This window comes from Enhydra lutris, unplaced genomic scaffold (assembly GCF_002288905.1).
Source record: "Enhydra lutris kenyoni isolate GAN:26980312 unplaced genomic scaffold, ASM228890v2 scaffoldscaffold72, whole genome shotgun sequence".
Classification (NCBI taxonomy): domain Eukaryota; kingdom Metazoa; phylum Chordata; class Mammalia; order Carnivora; family Mustelidae; genus Enhydra; species Enhydra lutris.
This window is the reverse complement of record NW_019154156.1, coordinates 6,589,382-6,603,856: the sequence shown is the minus strand read 5'-3', so window position 1 is coordinate 6,603,856 and position 14,475 is coordinate 6,589,382. Positions and strand designations below refer to the sequence as shown.

Here is a 14,475-nt window from a genome sequence, read left to right as displayed (position 1 = left end):
TGATAACAAATACCTTAATACCTTAATCCTGTTACTGAGGTAGAGGAGATGTATTTTTAATTCCAAATGTTTTCAGAATTACTCAGATATATGATCTAAGTAACTGGATATATGATCTAAAGAGCTTTGATGCCAGTAGATAATTTCATTTTTTCTGAAATAACTTTACAAATAGATTAGCATAGGAGAGTGCTCTGAAATGAAAATCAGATTCTAACAAATTAAGTACATGTGATTTTTTTCTATATCTAGTATCTAAATAAGAGTAGAGGATCTAAAATTTTCAGATATTTGCAGAAAATCAACTAAATTGACGGAGTACAACATTGATTAGCTAATTTTCTATTAATGCAGGGTTAATTACTTCCATTCAATAAGATACTTTCAAGGTGACACTTGTGGCTCGCTGTATAAATCAGTGAGGAGTATTATTGACTCAGTACCCTACATCTACTTGTTATTGATGATCCCACAGTCTCGATGGTGTAGCCAGGGCACAAGGGATGTGGGCGTGGGAGCAGCTCCCGCCTCAGCAGGAGGGGCATTTCCTCACTGATGTTACTTACAAGTGCTGACTTTCACTCGGTTTTATGTATTTTAAAAAATCTTCATAGTCAATGGACCCCTTATTGCTTGCAATCATGTACATTATTCCCATTGACCCCTTCTTTGATATTCCACAGCACATTCTAGTTAACTCTTACACATTGATAATTACTAATTCTTTTATCTTGTACTTATTTTTTAATCTTTTTCTCCCATTAGACTCAAAGCTCCAAGACACATTTTGCCACATTTTTCCCCTGTGGTAGACACTACTACTGTGTGGGCAGATGCTAATAGTTATGTAGTTATATCTCTACAGGCACTTACCCATTTTGCCCCAATTACAAGGATTGAGGTTACCAGATGTACAGTGGTAGATTAATGTTGACTTAGGTCTGGAAAATGAAATAAAAAATAAATAAATACAACAAAATGGAGGACAAATGAAAGAAAGATAAGGAAAAACAACATGTAGGCAAGGATGTTTCAATAATTCCCATAACCAGGGCAACACTTCCATCTTTTGTTCCTTCTTTGGGTAAAAATGCAAAATGGAAGTAGACGAGGAATGTGTGTATTTGTGCGTGTGCATGTGAAAGAGATCTCAAATAAGTTGATGTATTTAGGGAGCAGATGGAGGTAACATGACAATGAGAAAGCAGATAATATCACTAACTTCTGGACATGTTTATTGGGCAAAATATCAGCTATGTTTTCTTCTAAGTCCAGTTAAGGCCTGTTGTATTGGAAAACATCTAAATGGCTGACTTCAAATAAAAATTTATTTCTGTTTACCATTTACTATCAGAGTCAAATATACAAACAACCTTTTTTTTTTTCTTCCCCCTGTACTTGGAAACAGCCCCTCCCATGGTGATCTGTACTTTTGGCATGTAGCAGGAAATGAGCAGTTGTATAAAATATAAAAGATGCCTTTATTTCACCCACTTTTATCTCCTTTGCCTTAAAAAGGGGAGCTGTACTTTAGACTACTGAATAGAAAGAAAAGCCTTTTGGGGTTATAAGAATTTTATGGTTAAACAGTTTAGAGTTTGCTACTTTATCCAAAATATGAAGCAGTATTTATAAAATATTTCCATGCATATGTGATGGCATATTTGGAACTATGTAAAATATTAAGACTGATCCTTTCTGACATTTGGGGTCTACTACAATCAAACACACATATTTTGAAAATAAGCCTAACATATTCACCCTCCTCCTCATCAAATGTTTGAAAGCCGGCTTCCACATGCGCACCTGTGAACGGCTGTGTACCATCCCACAGCCAAAGTGAGATTGACGACTATATCAACGGGAATTAAATCTGCCACAGCCATCGGAGTAGCTCTTATGGACCGAAGAAACCCTTTCCCAGCCTGCATAGGAAAAAGAACAGTAAGTACTGAACCAAGTTTTAAGTAACAGCTGGGACTAATACTAAATTAATGCTGCTAGTTAACAACAGTTAACACTGACTCAGGGCTTACAGGTTATCATGCTAAGGCTGACTTCTCTCAGCCTATCCAACCCACCCCCACAACCAACCCCCGGCCAAGTCCATCTCAAATGCCAATTTCCATAGAGGTCCTCAGATTCCTTTAGGAGTGGAGTTCCTCCAATTTGTGAGAGGTTAGTATGTTCAGCTGATGAACAAACACCAAGAACAGTTTTTCACATTTAACAATTAATTCATAAGATATCTTAAGAACTAAGGTTTCCCAAATTTTCCATTAAGATTAGTTTACCATTTTATTTATTTATTTAACCTAAAGAGAGAGAGAGACAAAGAGAACAAATGGGGAGGAGAGGCAGAGAGAGAATCAGGCATTCTGCTGAAAAGGGAGTCCAGACAAGGCTCAATCTCAGGACCTGAGCCAAAGGCACACACTTAACTGAGTCATCCAGGCACCCTTCAGTTTAGCATTTTTTTTTTTTTTCAGATTTTATTTATTTGACAGAGAGAGATCACAAGTAGGCAGAGAGGCAGGAAGAGAGAGAGGGAGAAGCAGGCTCCCCACCAAGCAGAGAGCCCGATGCGGGGCTCGATCCAGGACCCTGAGATCATGACCTGAGCCGGAGGCAGAGGCTTAACCCACTGAGCCACCCAGGCGCCCCCAGTTTAGCATTTCTTAAGTGATGCCATTTTCTGCTAGTTCTCACTAACTTACAAACAACAGTAGATCCTAAAAGTCTAAGAAACATTTTAAAAAGTTAATAGGCTTCTACCATTCCATAAATACTCTTTATTACTTAAGGAAAGGCCACCATTTTTTGCTCAGTATCTTTGTTCACTTCAAAGATGTTATATAAATGTAAGAATTGGGAATTATTCACATTAATAAATAAGTCATACCAATAAATATATAGGTTAATAGTCATGTTCACTGACTTTATGAAGTTATTGATATCCTGCATATTTCCAGCATTGATTTGCAGTGGTTAGCACTTTCCTATATTCCTAATCTCTATTTTCTTGTGACTGATTCCCCTTCCTTTTTATGTAAGAAATCAGTCTGAAAGATTTTAGAAAATCTACATCCATGTGCAGCTTTGTAAATAATATAATAAACCTCACTCTAGGATCATGTAAAAATAATTATGTTCTAAGTTACCAAATGTTCACCCCAATTAAGATTTTTTTTTTTAAAGATTTTATCTATTCATTCGACAGAGAGAGATCACAAGTAGGCAGAGAGGCAGACAGAGAGAGAGAGAGAGGAGGAAGCAGGCTCCCCACCAAGGAGAGAGCCCGATGCGGGGCTCGATCCCAGGACCCTGGGATCATGACCCGAGCCGAAGGCAGAGGCTTTAACCCTCTGAGCCACCCAGGCGCCCCACCCCAACTAAGATTTTAAGATGAAAGAGTTGGGGCGCCTCAGTGGCTCAGTCAGTTAAGTATCTGCCTTCGGCTCAGGTCATGATCACAGAGTCCTGGAATCAAGTCCTACATAGGGCTCTCTGCTCAGCGGGGAGCCTGCTTCTCCTTCTCTCTCTGTCTGCTGCTCCCCTTGCTTGTGTTCTCTCTTTTACCCCTCCCACCATCAAATAAATAAAATACTTTTTAAAATAAAAAAAATGAAAGAGTTGAAGACAGGTGGAGAAACAAAAAGAGAGGGGCTGCTAGAAAGAAATCAGAAGTTGTCTGCTGCTGTCTTTGACAAATAGTCATAATTCACTCTTATGTTTGTATATTAGTTCACGTGGGACCTAGCTCAGAAGCACGGCATTTCTAATAAGATTTACACTCAGGATGGCGCCTGGGTGGCTCAGTGGGTTAAAGCCTGTACCTTCCGCTCGGGTCATGATCCCGGGGTCCTGGGATCGAGGCCCGCATCGGGCTCTCTGCTCAGCGGGAGGCCTGCTTCTCCCTCTCTTTCTCTGCCTGCCTCTCTGCCTACTTGTGATTTCTGTCTGTCAAATAAATAAATAAAATCTTTAAAAAAAAAAAAAAAGATTTACACTCAGTGAGAGAAGTGAATTCCTATTCATCATCCTAAAGAGCAGAGAGGCGGTTCAGGTCCTATAGTGCTTCCTCCTGAACTGTGAGCTGCGGGACACCTCCCATCACCTAGATCAGCCTTCACTGCAGGGACCTAGAGGCACCGCTGATGTTTCTCCTTGTTTGGGAGAGGAGTATTGGTGAAAAGCGTTTTCTCTATTCATTCATTTTTATAGGAGAAAAATTTGCTCTAATTGGTGGTTCTCTTTCTTGTATCTGTTGAGGACTATTATTGATGTATTTTTATTATACATAAAATTTCTATCCATACACATTAACTTTTTTTTTCATACACATTAACTCTTGAATGCATATTATAATGAAGAATAATCTTTGAGAATGTGATTTTTGTTGCCTCCCCAATTTACTGTATTAATTCAAGCTATTAATAAATAGCGAAAAGGAGGAAACACTCCCCTCTTGTGGTAATTAAAGGGAAATGCAGACATGGTCCTTGATGCTCAGACTTTCCAAAAATAAAACTCAAGAGTAACTGATGATATCACAGTGCTTCTGCTTTCCTGATAAAATCTACAAATAATAAAAGTAATTTCATCCTGCCTCTATTTCCCAACCAACAGAATTGAGATTAAGTAGCTTCAATTGTAGTTACTAAAGTAACACTTATGGATTTGGATCAATAAAGCTAAACCAACACTAGGCATTTTATTACCATTCCTCCACTACCTTCCAAGGAGTTATTTCTACATTATTATACGTACCGCAATAATGAGCCCACTAGGTCCATTTAGGTTATCAACCCAGCCCTAAAAGAAAAAGATCTCTATTAGTTACACATGTCAGAAAATCATTATACGTCTATGCAATGTCTGCAGTCTGATTTTAGTAAGTTTCAAACAAGAGCACTGAGATCCCAGCTGATAGAATGGTCTCATCCAATATATCTAAGATCACAAACAAAGATCGCTAGCAAAGCACTGGATATTTCTGCACTCGTGCAAGAATGAAAATTCTGCCAGCATCTTTTTTTTATAGGAGGGAGGAGTCATGGGGAGTTTCAGTTTGTTTTATGACATCTTAGAGGTTAAACTAAACCTTGACTTAATATCATAACTTGCTAACCAAGTCACTAGCCATCACTTTTCTTCACCTCAGGCCTGATTTTAACTCCCCAGGGGAACACTACATATCAAACATGATTTGTAGGAATGATCCATTTCTGGAAAATCTGAGAAGTCGAGCATCCATACTCTATTTGCATTAGCTTGCTCAGAGATGTTCATGGGAAGACTATGTTATGGAGCTGTTGGAGGAAAAACGTCTTCTTGAGCTTGTCTCCTAAGCCCTAAGCAAGTCAGTTGACCTTATTATGTCTGTTTCTTCATCCATAAAAGTTAAAATGTGTGTTTAAATAGGAGAGGAGGGAGAATAGAGAAGAGGGAAGACCTAATATTTATTCAACTAGGGACCAGGCACTAAACACTCCTTGTACATGGTCTCATTTGATTGGCTCTCCACATGTGGGTCCAGTATTGGGCTAAAATAGCATGAGCCCAGGTTTATAGATGAGACTGCTCAAAAGCCTGAATTTTCAGTAAGTCATAGAGCTCAATTTTTTTGGCCCTAAAGCTTCACAGAATTGCTTCAAAAAAGATAGTATAATTCGGTGTACATTCAAAAGGATACAGCAATACACAGATGCAAAAATTAATTATTCCTAAACTGAGAACCTTCTGCGAACTTTGTGGTTCCTATTTACCCTGACAGTTATAAAACTACCAAAATGGCCACCAAGAACATTCTGGTATATTTAAACTATAGTGGGGAAGCCAAGAACTAAAACTATCTGCTACAACAATTTTCAGACTCCAGTGAATGAGAGGCTAATGTAAGACCTCCATCCAACTCTGGAACAGACAGTAGAACCTCCAGAAGAACCTCATGTTGGATAAATCCTGAACCAAATGTGAAATTTGTCCTAATATAATGGGTTCATATTTGATTTGCTGCACTCAGCTATACGTTCTGAGAAGAGAGAGAGAGAAAAGGACATCTTCGGAAAGTAATTGGGTGAGAAGGATGATGGTTCGGAAGCAAAGCAAGGAATCCAGACAAGTGGACTTACCGGGAAAGGCTCCTGCCAGGTTGCTCCCACAATGGAGGGCCTTATGATGGCGATGTTTAGGTTCCCGCTCTCCTGCTGCACCACCATCTCACCCAAGGCCTTGGTATACGTGTAAGTATTGGGCCGATCACCGATCAGCTTGGGGGTGATCTCATCAATAATAGCATCATCTAACCACCTGTGGGTAGTCAGAGTCAAAAAGAATTCTAGTAACATATGTTAGACAATAGACAGGAAGAAAGATAGGGAGGGAGGGAGGGAGGAAGGAAAGTAAGAAGGAGGGAGGAAGGAACCCCCAAACAAAACACAAACAGGACTTCCCCTTTCTTGAGTTCTGGAATTCAGAACAGTCATAGGATACCAAGGCTGAGTGGGCACCCGTCCAAACCCCGAGTGCTGAATGAGCTCTTGGCTCTGCACCATGAGGCCCGCTCTCACCAGTTGAGTCCAGCTTCCTCCCACCTAGACTGATAAATTCAACAGCCATGCAATCTACTACTTTATTATGCACGATCTCTAATTATCCTCAATTATTTCCTCTTCAACTGGCTCAGGAGTACACCCATGAGGACAACTGTGGGTGCCAGCCGTGCCCGTAGCATGCCATGTGCTGTGTTCGTGGAGCTTAGAGGCTCCCACCCCAGGCTTCCCAGGGTTCTGGGATGAACCCCTGTTCATCCGGGGTTGTCCTGTTCACACCTAGTGCACCAATCTTGCAACCTTTCGCTTTTTACTTTTAAAATTCCATTCAGTGCCTCAACAAATAAAAGCAACGACATTTGGCAGAGCTACTATCTGTTTTAGCAAATCTATGGAATACATTTTGAAGTTATATTTACAGTCATAGTAATAGCTCGGTAATTTTTTCCAGATTTCCCTTGAATTCTGAGATTCTCTAGTAGCTATTAATAGTCTGTCAGGAGGCATGATTATACTACTCTGAAGCAGCTCTAATAGTGACTGGTGAACACCTCTCCTTACAAAAGGACATGTATCATGAGAAACTGAGTTACCATGACAGCCGCCTAATCTCTTTTTTAAAGATGTCAGCACCCTTTTGATAATCCCAAAGTCTATCTGCCCTTCTCAAAGAAAGCAATAAAATCGTCGATTAAATATTTAATGTTTCTCTTAGTTGACAGACCTATTTGGTTAACCATTTGTTACAATATAATTTTTCAAAAACCAGGCCTCACTAAATATGTTAGTGTGATTTTTATAATTGATGGGCTTGGTACATTTATTCCTACCTTAGAGGGCTGAGCTCAGTCATACTATTTTGATTATAGAAAAATCTTAGCTGTTATTGCTTTGCTCCCATGACAAATTATTGGACATTTACAATGTGCTTATGCCAATACTTATTCAGAGACACAACCCTCAGTTTTGAGAACACTCATTTGATGTTGGAGTGGGACATGAGCACTGTCTATAATGTTTCGGTTTTCCTTGCTTTGCTGCTATTAGTGCTGAGTGTTTTCTAGATACTCAAATACCGTTTGATTTAAATTGAATAGGGAAAAAAGGTCAAGAAGTTCCTAGAACAAAAGTAACTCCACATAGTTAGAAAAATGGAAGATTTTCTAATTATATGGCCCCCTGAGGTTAGGGATAAAGCATGTGGGATAATGTAGGCACTTCTCCATTTCATGATGATGTCACCGTTGCCTCATTTTATCTGATGGTCCACAGTGGATTAACTGACCTAAGACCATTTTTCTTTCACGAGCAAACACACACAGATTGCAAAAACCAGGTCAGGAGAAATACAGCCTGATCGGGCTGTGAAGAAACAAATTCTAAGAATACATGAGAACATAAATAACCAGGCACTAAGCTGATACGTCACAGGGCTGGGACCAGCTGTGGTCATTGATGTTGGTGTGCATGGAAAGGGAGTTTGCCTATCTTAGAAAATGTTGGTTTCAGGGCACCTGGGTGGCTCAGTTGTTTGAGCATCTGACTTTTGGTGTCAGCTCAGGTCATGATCTCAGGGTCAGAAGATGAGCCCCAGGTTGGGATCCACAGTCAGCAAAGAGTTTGCTTAAGGCTCTCTCTCCCCCCAGCTTATGCTCACACTCTCTTTCTAAAATAAATAAATAAATCTTTTTTTTTTTTTTTTTTAAGAAAATCCTGGTTTCATAGATTACTAAGAACACAGCTGTAAAAGAAGTTGTGCTCTGTGAATGGTTTGCCTCTTATATTTGTGGCTCTGTCTGTATCCCACTGAATTAGCTTCTTGATTCCTCAGTTTTTACTGGTGAAAAGTGGCAATCATTATAGCTGTTCTAATTTTCAAGTTATCATGAGAACAAACAGGGATTTTCACAACTGCACTTAAAGCTCTTTGATAAAGCCAAATGAGCCAAAAACCGAAGGAATTTTTGATGTTTGGTAAAAGAACCAAGGGGCATGTATCTACAAATATAACAGTTAGTTTTAAATTATCTTTTCTGATGCAGGCAAACAGCCATTGACCCATCTCATCCAGCCACTTCCTGGGTTCAAAGAGGACGTTGGTATAAGAAGCACATGCACCCGCTGGTTAAGTGGTGATACCCTTTACGAGACCTATATTCAGTTCATGCTCTTCTTTACAAAAGTCTGTTTGGCTATTTGTTCTCATTTTTTTTGATGAACATTTTTAAAAAATGTATTTATTCGAGGAAGAGAGAGAGAGAGTATACGAGCAGGGGGAGAGGCAGAGGGAGAGAAGCAGGCTCTCTGCTGAGCAGGGAGCCCAATGCCGGGTTCAATCCCAGGACCCTGGGATCATGCCCTGAACTGAAGGCTGACACTTACCTGACTGAGCCACCCAGGTGCCCCTTCTCAGCTTGTTTTTAAAACAGTGAAGTTGGCATGGAAAAAGACATTCTATAAATAAAAGTACATTTCTAAAATTAACCAAATGCTCTTCAGGGTACCTGAGATGTTTTGAACCCATAGGTCCCAGATTCTAAACTTCTACTTACATTGCTTCAAAAGAAGCAAAAAGTTAGTGAAGATTTCAGAAAGCAATGTACATACCATTTCCTGTAAATATTACTATCTTTTTGAGGGGGGGCGGGGCTTGAAACTTACTGCATCAACCTAGTATCATTAATGATTTCATAATTTAGGTACTTCCTAAATGAAATAGTTGGAGGAATATCAATGTTTCTTCCTAGTTTCCTTAGGCAACAGGGAGGGCAAGACCAGTGATATTTCGGGTGAAGTTTTCTGCGGAGCAGAAACACGGTCATGGTCATGTTTGCGCTCTCCGTCTCTTGTCTGAATTAGGTTCTTCCCTTGATTCTTGCAGGGATTCTGCCGTAGGTTCATGTGTCAGTTTCCCCATTTTATGGTGAGTCCCAGAGAGCAGGGATTAGGTTTCTTCTCTCTGTGTCTGATCACTTTACCCGCCCAGGCACCTACTCCCTGATTCAGTCCTGAAGGGCTCTCCCACACCACAGTCTTGACTGGCTGGTTTGTGTTCTGAATAACACTTTGGGAAGCTGAGATGGACATTGACAGGAGAGCCCGGAGGAACTGAGGAGCGGGCGGGGCTGGAAGGAATCTGTGGGGAAGGAAGGAAGGAAGGAAGGAAGGAAGGAAGGAAGGAAGGAAGGAGGAAAGAAGGAGGAAGGGAGGAAGGAGGAAGAAGGAGGAAGGAAGAAAGAAGGAAAGAAGGAGGAAGGGAGGAAGGAGGAAGGAAAGAAGGAAGGAGGAAGGGAAGAAGGAAGGAGGAAGGGAGGAGGAAGGAAGGGAGGGGATGTGTTTTTGGAGAATGAAGCAAAACTGGAAGTTAAAATATCAAGCTGGTAGTGATGTCAAGTGTTGAGAAGCTGAAAGATTACATGTTGACTAATTTCAACATGGCAGAGTTGGCTTCAGAGCAAATTTACACTTTTTACTGGGGTCAAGGGTATTCCTGTGCCTAGTGCTGGCGGTGAGCTGGCCTCTGCATTTCCCCCTTAACTACTACTGAACACCTATTCTGGCCTCCAGTGGCCTGATAATATGAAAATTATTCAATCTCTCTAGGAAGCAGTCTAACCCAGCTCTGATTTGTATTTAAAGCCAGATAACACTAAAAGTACACAGAGTTTTCTGGTTTTTTTTTTTTTTTTTTTTTTTTTTTTGTCTGCTGCTTAGATGCCATCTTAAGCCTATACAATTCTGACAGTAAATGGACAAAATCAAAATGAGTGTTTTCCTTTCCCCTGGAGTAGATACACTTAGTGTTAACAACGTGTTCTTCAGCACCCAGACAAGACTACTTTCCAACATCTGACTTCCTTTCATATTTCTGCCATAGCTGACTGCTGCCCACGTTTGATCAAAAACACCTTTTTTCACATGGCAGATTGACTGTGCTTCTGGAGGCTGGGTAGCTTCAAGAGCATGATTTTTAGTAGGTACAAATCTTTCAGGGAATTTTCATCGAGGAAAGCCTCTAGGAATGGGGCGGGGGTGGCAAGCAAGGAGAGTGGGAAGGCTGGGGTGAGTGGGTGACTGGAATATGAATGAACCTCGGGTCAAATGAGAGACATTACATGAAAAAGCACTTTGAGGCAGTTTTCCCCAAACTTGCCTGCTCATCAGTAAGACTTATGTGGGGCCTATGACAAAAGTTCAGCTCCCTGGGTATCATCTTAGAACCTCCAAACCAGTCTTCAGGGGAGAGCTTGATAACCTTGATTTGTTATCCAGTGGAGTGGTGCTTGTTATGGTCAGGCAAACTGAGGAATCACCAGTTTCAAAGGACGCCACCCCACAAATGTTAGCCTTGAACAAATTGGGATTAGCTCTGAGAGAGGCATCACTTCTTGGAGTAAACCTTTCAGTAGACTTGAACTTTAAAGGATTTCAATCCTGGACACTAGAGATGGAATCTGAGGGTTGATTAGAAGGTATGTGCAAGCCCACATGCAAAGCAGTGGCCACGTCCCATTCAGTCTCCTGTCCCCGAACACAGAGGTGTTTTTTGGTATCTGTTGTCACTCCCCAGTTCTCAGGCTCACCCCACAACATGGCAGGTCACAGCTGCCCCTGCCTCTGATGACTGCCCAGGCAGATCTACCCCCTTCCCTCGTGACCGTACTAACGTTCCTAAAGCCTGCTTTCATCCAAGTATTTTTTTGATGAAAACAAAATGGAAGCACCAACCAATCAAAACCACCCCCCCTACACACACATGCATGACCCTCCTGCCGTGGATCCCTATTGCCTCTAGAATTAAATACAGTCCTCCCCAGGGCATTCAAAACTCTCAGGACAGCCCCAGCCCCACTTCCCTACAAATAACAACTGTGCTGCCCCGGTAGATGGATGGCCATACCCCCAGCATGCCTCCAGCCTTCCTGCTCCCCTGGCTGTGCCTAGTCTGCACCCCCACCTCACCCTGCCACACCGTGCCTCCTCTCCCAAGTCCGTGTGCTGTGCCTGTCTCCACAGGGCCTTTCCACTGCCACCACCAACTCCATCTAAATTCTGCTACCATGCTCCATGTATAATGCTACCTTGCCCTGTTTTGTGTTTTACTGGGAGCTCCTTGAGAACACAGTCTCTATTTTAAGAAAGCACCTTTTAATCTCTCATACAGTCAAGTGTGTGGGAGTACTGAAAAGGGCTGCGTGATCGAATCATGGGGCCACGGAGAAAAATGGTGTCCCTGTAACTTACTAGGTGGGAGAATTCCGAAGGCTTCCTCAGTCTTTTGGAGCTTCTGTTCCTTTATTAGCCCAGTAGCAGCAACACATACCACCAGCCCGACGATATTACGGTAAGGAACCGGTGTCTGCGGAAGTGTCTTTACTCACAATAATTGCTCAGTGATGAATCAGAGCTGCCCTTCCCTTCTTAATGTGTACTTACTAGATTGATTTAAGGATGCTAACTAAAGCAGTAAATATTTATGGATCCATTTTTCTAGTTTCGGGCTATAGTTATTTCCAGTTTTTATATAGGTAACAAAAATCTTTTCCTTCTGTCTCTCCTAAGAGGAGTTAACTTGGCCTGAAAAAGAGGGAAAACAGCAATCTTTCCCGGTCGGTTATGTGCACTTTAAAAAATAAACATTCTACTTGAGCCAGTATTCCGGAAAACTGGAATTTCATTGGTAGTCCCTCATCCATTTATGCATAGGAGCTCCTAAAGGTAAAACCCCCCCAACTGCAGAAGCCAGAAATAAGAAGACAGGGAGATGGGGAAGAATGGTGACATAATTCCATGATAAAATGCCTGCGATAATTGGGACGAGGGCAGCGGACATGTGCAGGTGTGAGAGCTGGAGAGGTCTGTTTTTTTAATGCTGATTCATGGCCACAATTGTCATACCAATAAGAAGCATTAACTCCTAATTGGGTCTGGCCTCAGTTCAAAGGCTTCCAGAGGAGAGCTCTGATGTCAGAGTAGGAATTAACCAGGGAAGCAGAGGTGGAGGTAGTTTCTAGAAACAGAACTGTCATAAGCCAAGGCAGAGCGGCATGAGGGAGAGGAGTAATGACTTCAGTGTGACCATAGCACAAACGTAAGGGGAGGGTTGGCAGAGATGAGGCTGGACACGTGGTCCTGAATATAAAATTCTGAATTAATAAATTGTGGTTATGACTTTTCCTTGTTTTAAAAAAAGAAGAAAACCTTGGTTTCTTAATTATATGCAAAATGTGTTCTATTGAGACAAAATTTATTTCATTTTTACTTCTGTTTGGCTGTATATTTTTCAGAATAATTATATTCCTTGGGGAGCAGTAAATGAGAGACGTGAGTTTTGTACAAATGTCAATTCGGTTTGATCATCAATCATGTAGCTATCCCTGGCTTTCACCAGGGGACATGGAGTGGGCGAGGACGGCAAGCGCTGGGCACCTGAAGAGAAACCGACTCCTCTTCTGGGAGGTGAGTTTATTCTTCTTGGAGACCTGGGGATACTGAGGGGACACAGTCTGGGAAGAGGAAGTGCTGCGGAGGACTGGGAGAAGCCCCTCGCTGGAGCTGAACTGAAGCGTCAACTCCTGTCTCCTTTCTTTGGCAGTCTCTGCAAGAGACTCTGTCCTGCCTCACATCGTGCTGTCATGTACCAGCTGCGAGACAGGTCAACAGTGGAGGAAGGCTCTGGGATCTCAGCAGAGTCTGCACTCAAACAGCTCTGCCCCTTTCCTGGGCACAGCAAATATGTACACACCACATGGACCAAGAGAGAGCACTGTGAGAGGGCAGCTCACCGAAAACAAATCGATTCCACCCAAAAACACTCTGAGGCCTTCCACATCCACTCTCCTGTACCGACTTGGGGCATCAGAGCCTCTTTTCTCCAACTCTCCTGACAAGCTCTGCGCTTGGAAGGTCCCTTTGCACGACTTAAGCAAGTCACCACTTATGAGCAACGTGAGGTAACCTCCAGGTCCTTTGGATGACTTTCATTCTTCTTTGTCCCGGATATTTTTAAATGACAGGTAAAAATATCTATTCTCAGGACTGTAGGAGATAAAAATGTTTGCCCTGAAGGGAGTGAACTCTTGATTTAGCTAAGCTTCATTTTAAAGAGTCTATCTTAAATAGAGATACAGTATTACATGAAATTAAAATCTGACAAATTTCATGGTGAAGTTGTCTATTTTCTCAGCCGGAATACCTTTTTGCAGTTGTTTTTGTTTTTGTTTTGTTTTGTTTTTTTCTAAACAAGATAAACTTGTTAAATTGAACAGAAGAATGAAGACCCAGAAAATGAAAACACTTGTTCTGAGACCAGGGCCTGTCCTAAGAACAAAGTGGTTCCTGTTAGTAGGAGGGAAGAGAAAGATGCTACAGTTATTTTTTCTCCACAACAAGACAATAAGGAAAGCATATCTCAGCCTCCTAGACCAAGAGACTTGCACTTTCTGCCAGACCTGGGAGGATTTCCGCTTACCTAGGAGTTCTTCTTCTTCTTATTATTAATTTTTTAAAGATTTTATTCATTTATTTGACAGAGAGATAGGAGAACTCAAGTAGGCAGAGTGGCAGGCAGAGGGAGAGGGAGAAGCAGGCTCTCTGCCAAGCAGGGAGCCCGACCGGGGCTCCATCCCAGGACCCCGGGGATCATGACCTGAGCCGAAGGCAGACGCTCAACCGACTGAGCCACCCAGACGTCCCACATCTGAGTTCTTCTTTATTAACCTTTGGATCAGCTGCCATTAAACACTCCCAAGCACAACAACTGCTTTCTATCACTCATCATCACTACAAGATGAGCACTGTTATCACCCCATTTCACAAATGAAGGAACTGAGGCACAGAGAGGCCAAGGAACTCACTCAAGGTCACACAGACAGGAAGCTGCAGAAGCCAGGTCGGACTGACACTGAAGGCTTGTTTCTTC

General features: G+C 41.8%; 1 protein-coding gene across 1 annotated transcript in view; it reads right to left on the bottom strand.

Moving 5' to 3' along the window:
- Window positions 1-14,475, bottom strand: part of LOC111159986 (fatty acyl-CoA reductase 2) — a 48,763-nt gene that overhangs the window by 13,966 nt on the left and 20,322 nt on the right. Inside the window, exons 4-7 of the mRNA XM_022522720.1 lie at window positions 6,135-6,312; window positions 4,771-4,815; window positions 1,807-1,925; window positions 874-941 (exon numbers count right to left, since the gene is read on the bottom strand). Coding sequence (XP_022378428.1) covers window positions 874-941; window positions 1,807-1,925; window positions 4,771-4,815; window positions 6,135-6,312 — 410 coding nt within the window. The remainder of the gene's footprint in view (window positions 1-873; window positions 942-1,806; window positions 1,926-4,770; window positions 4,816-6,134; window positions 6,313-14,475) is intronic.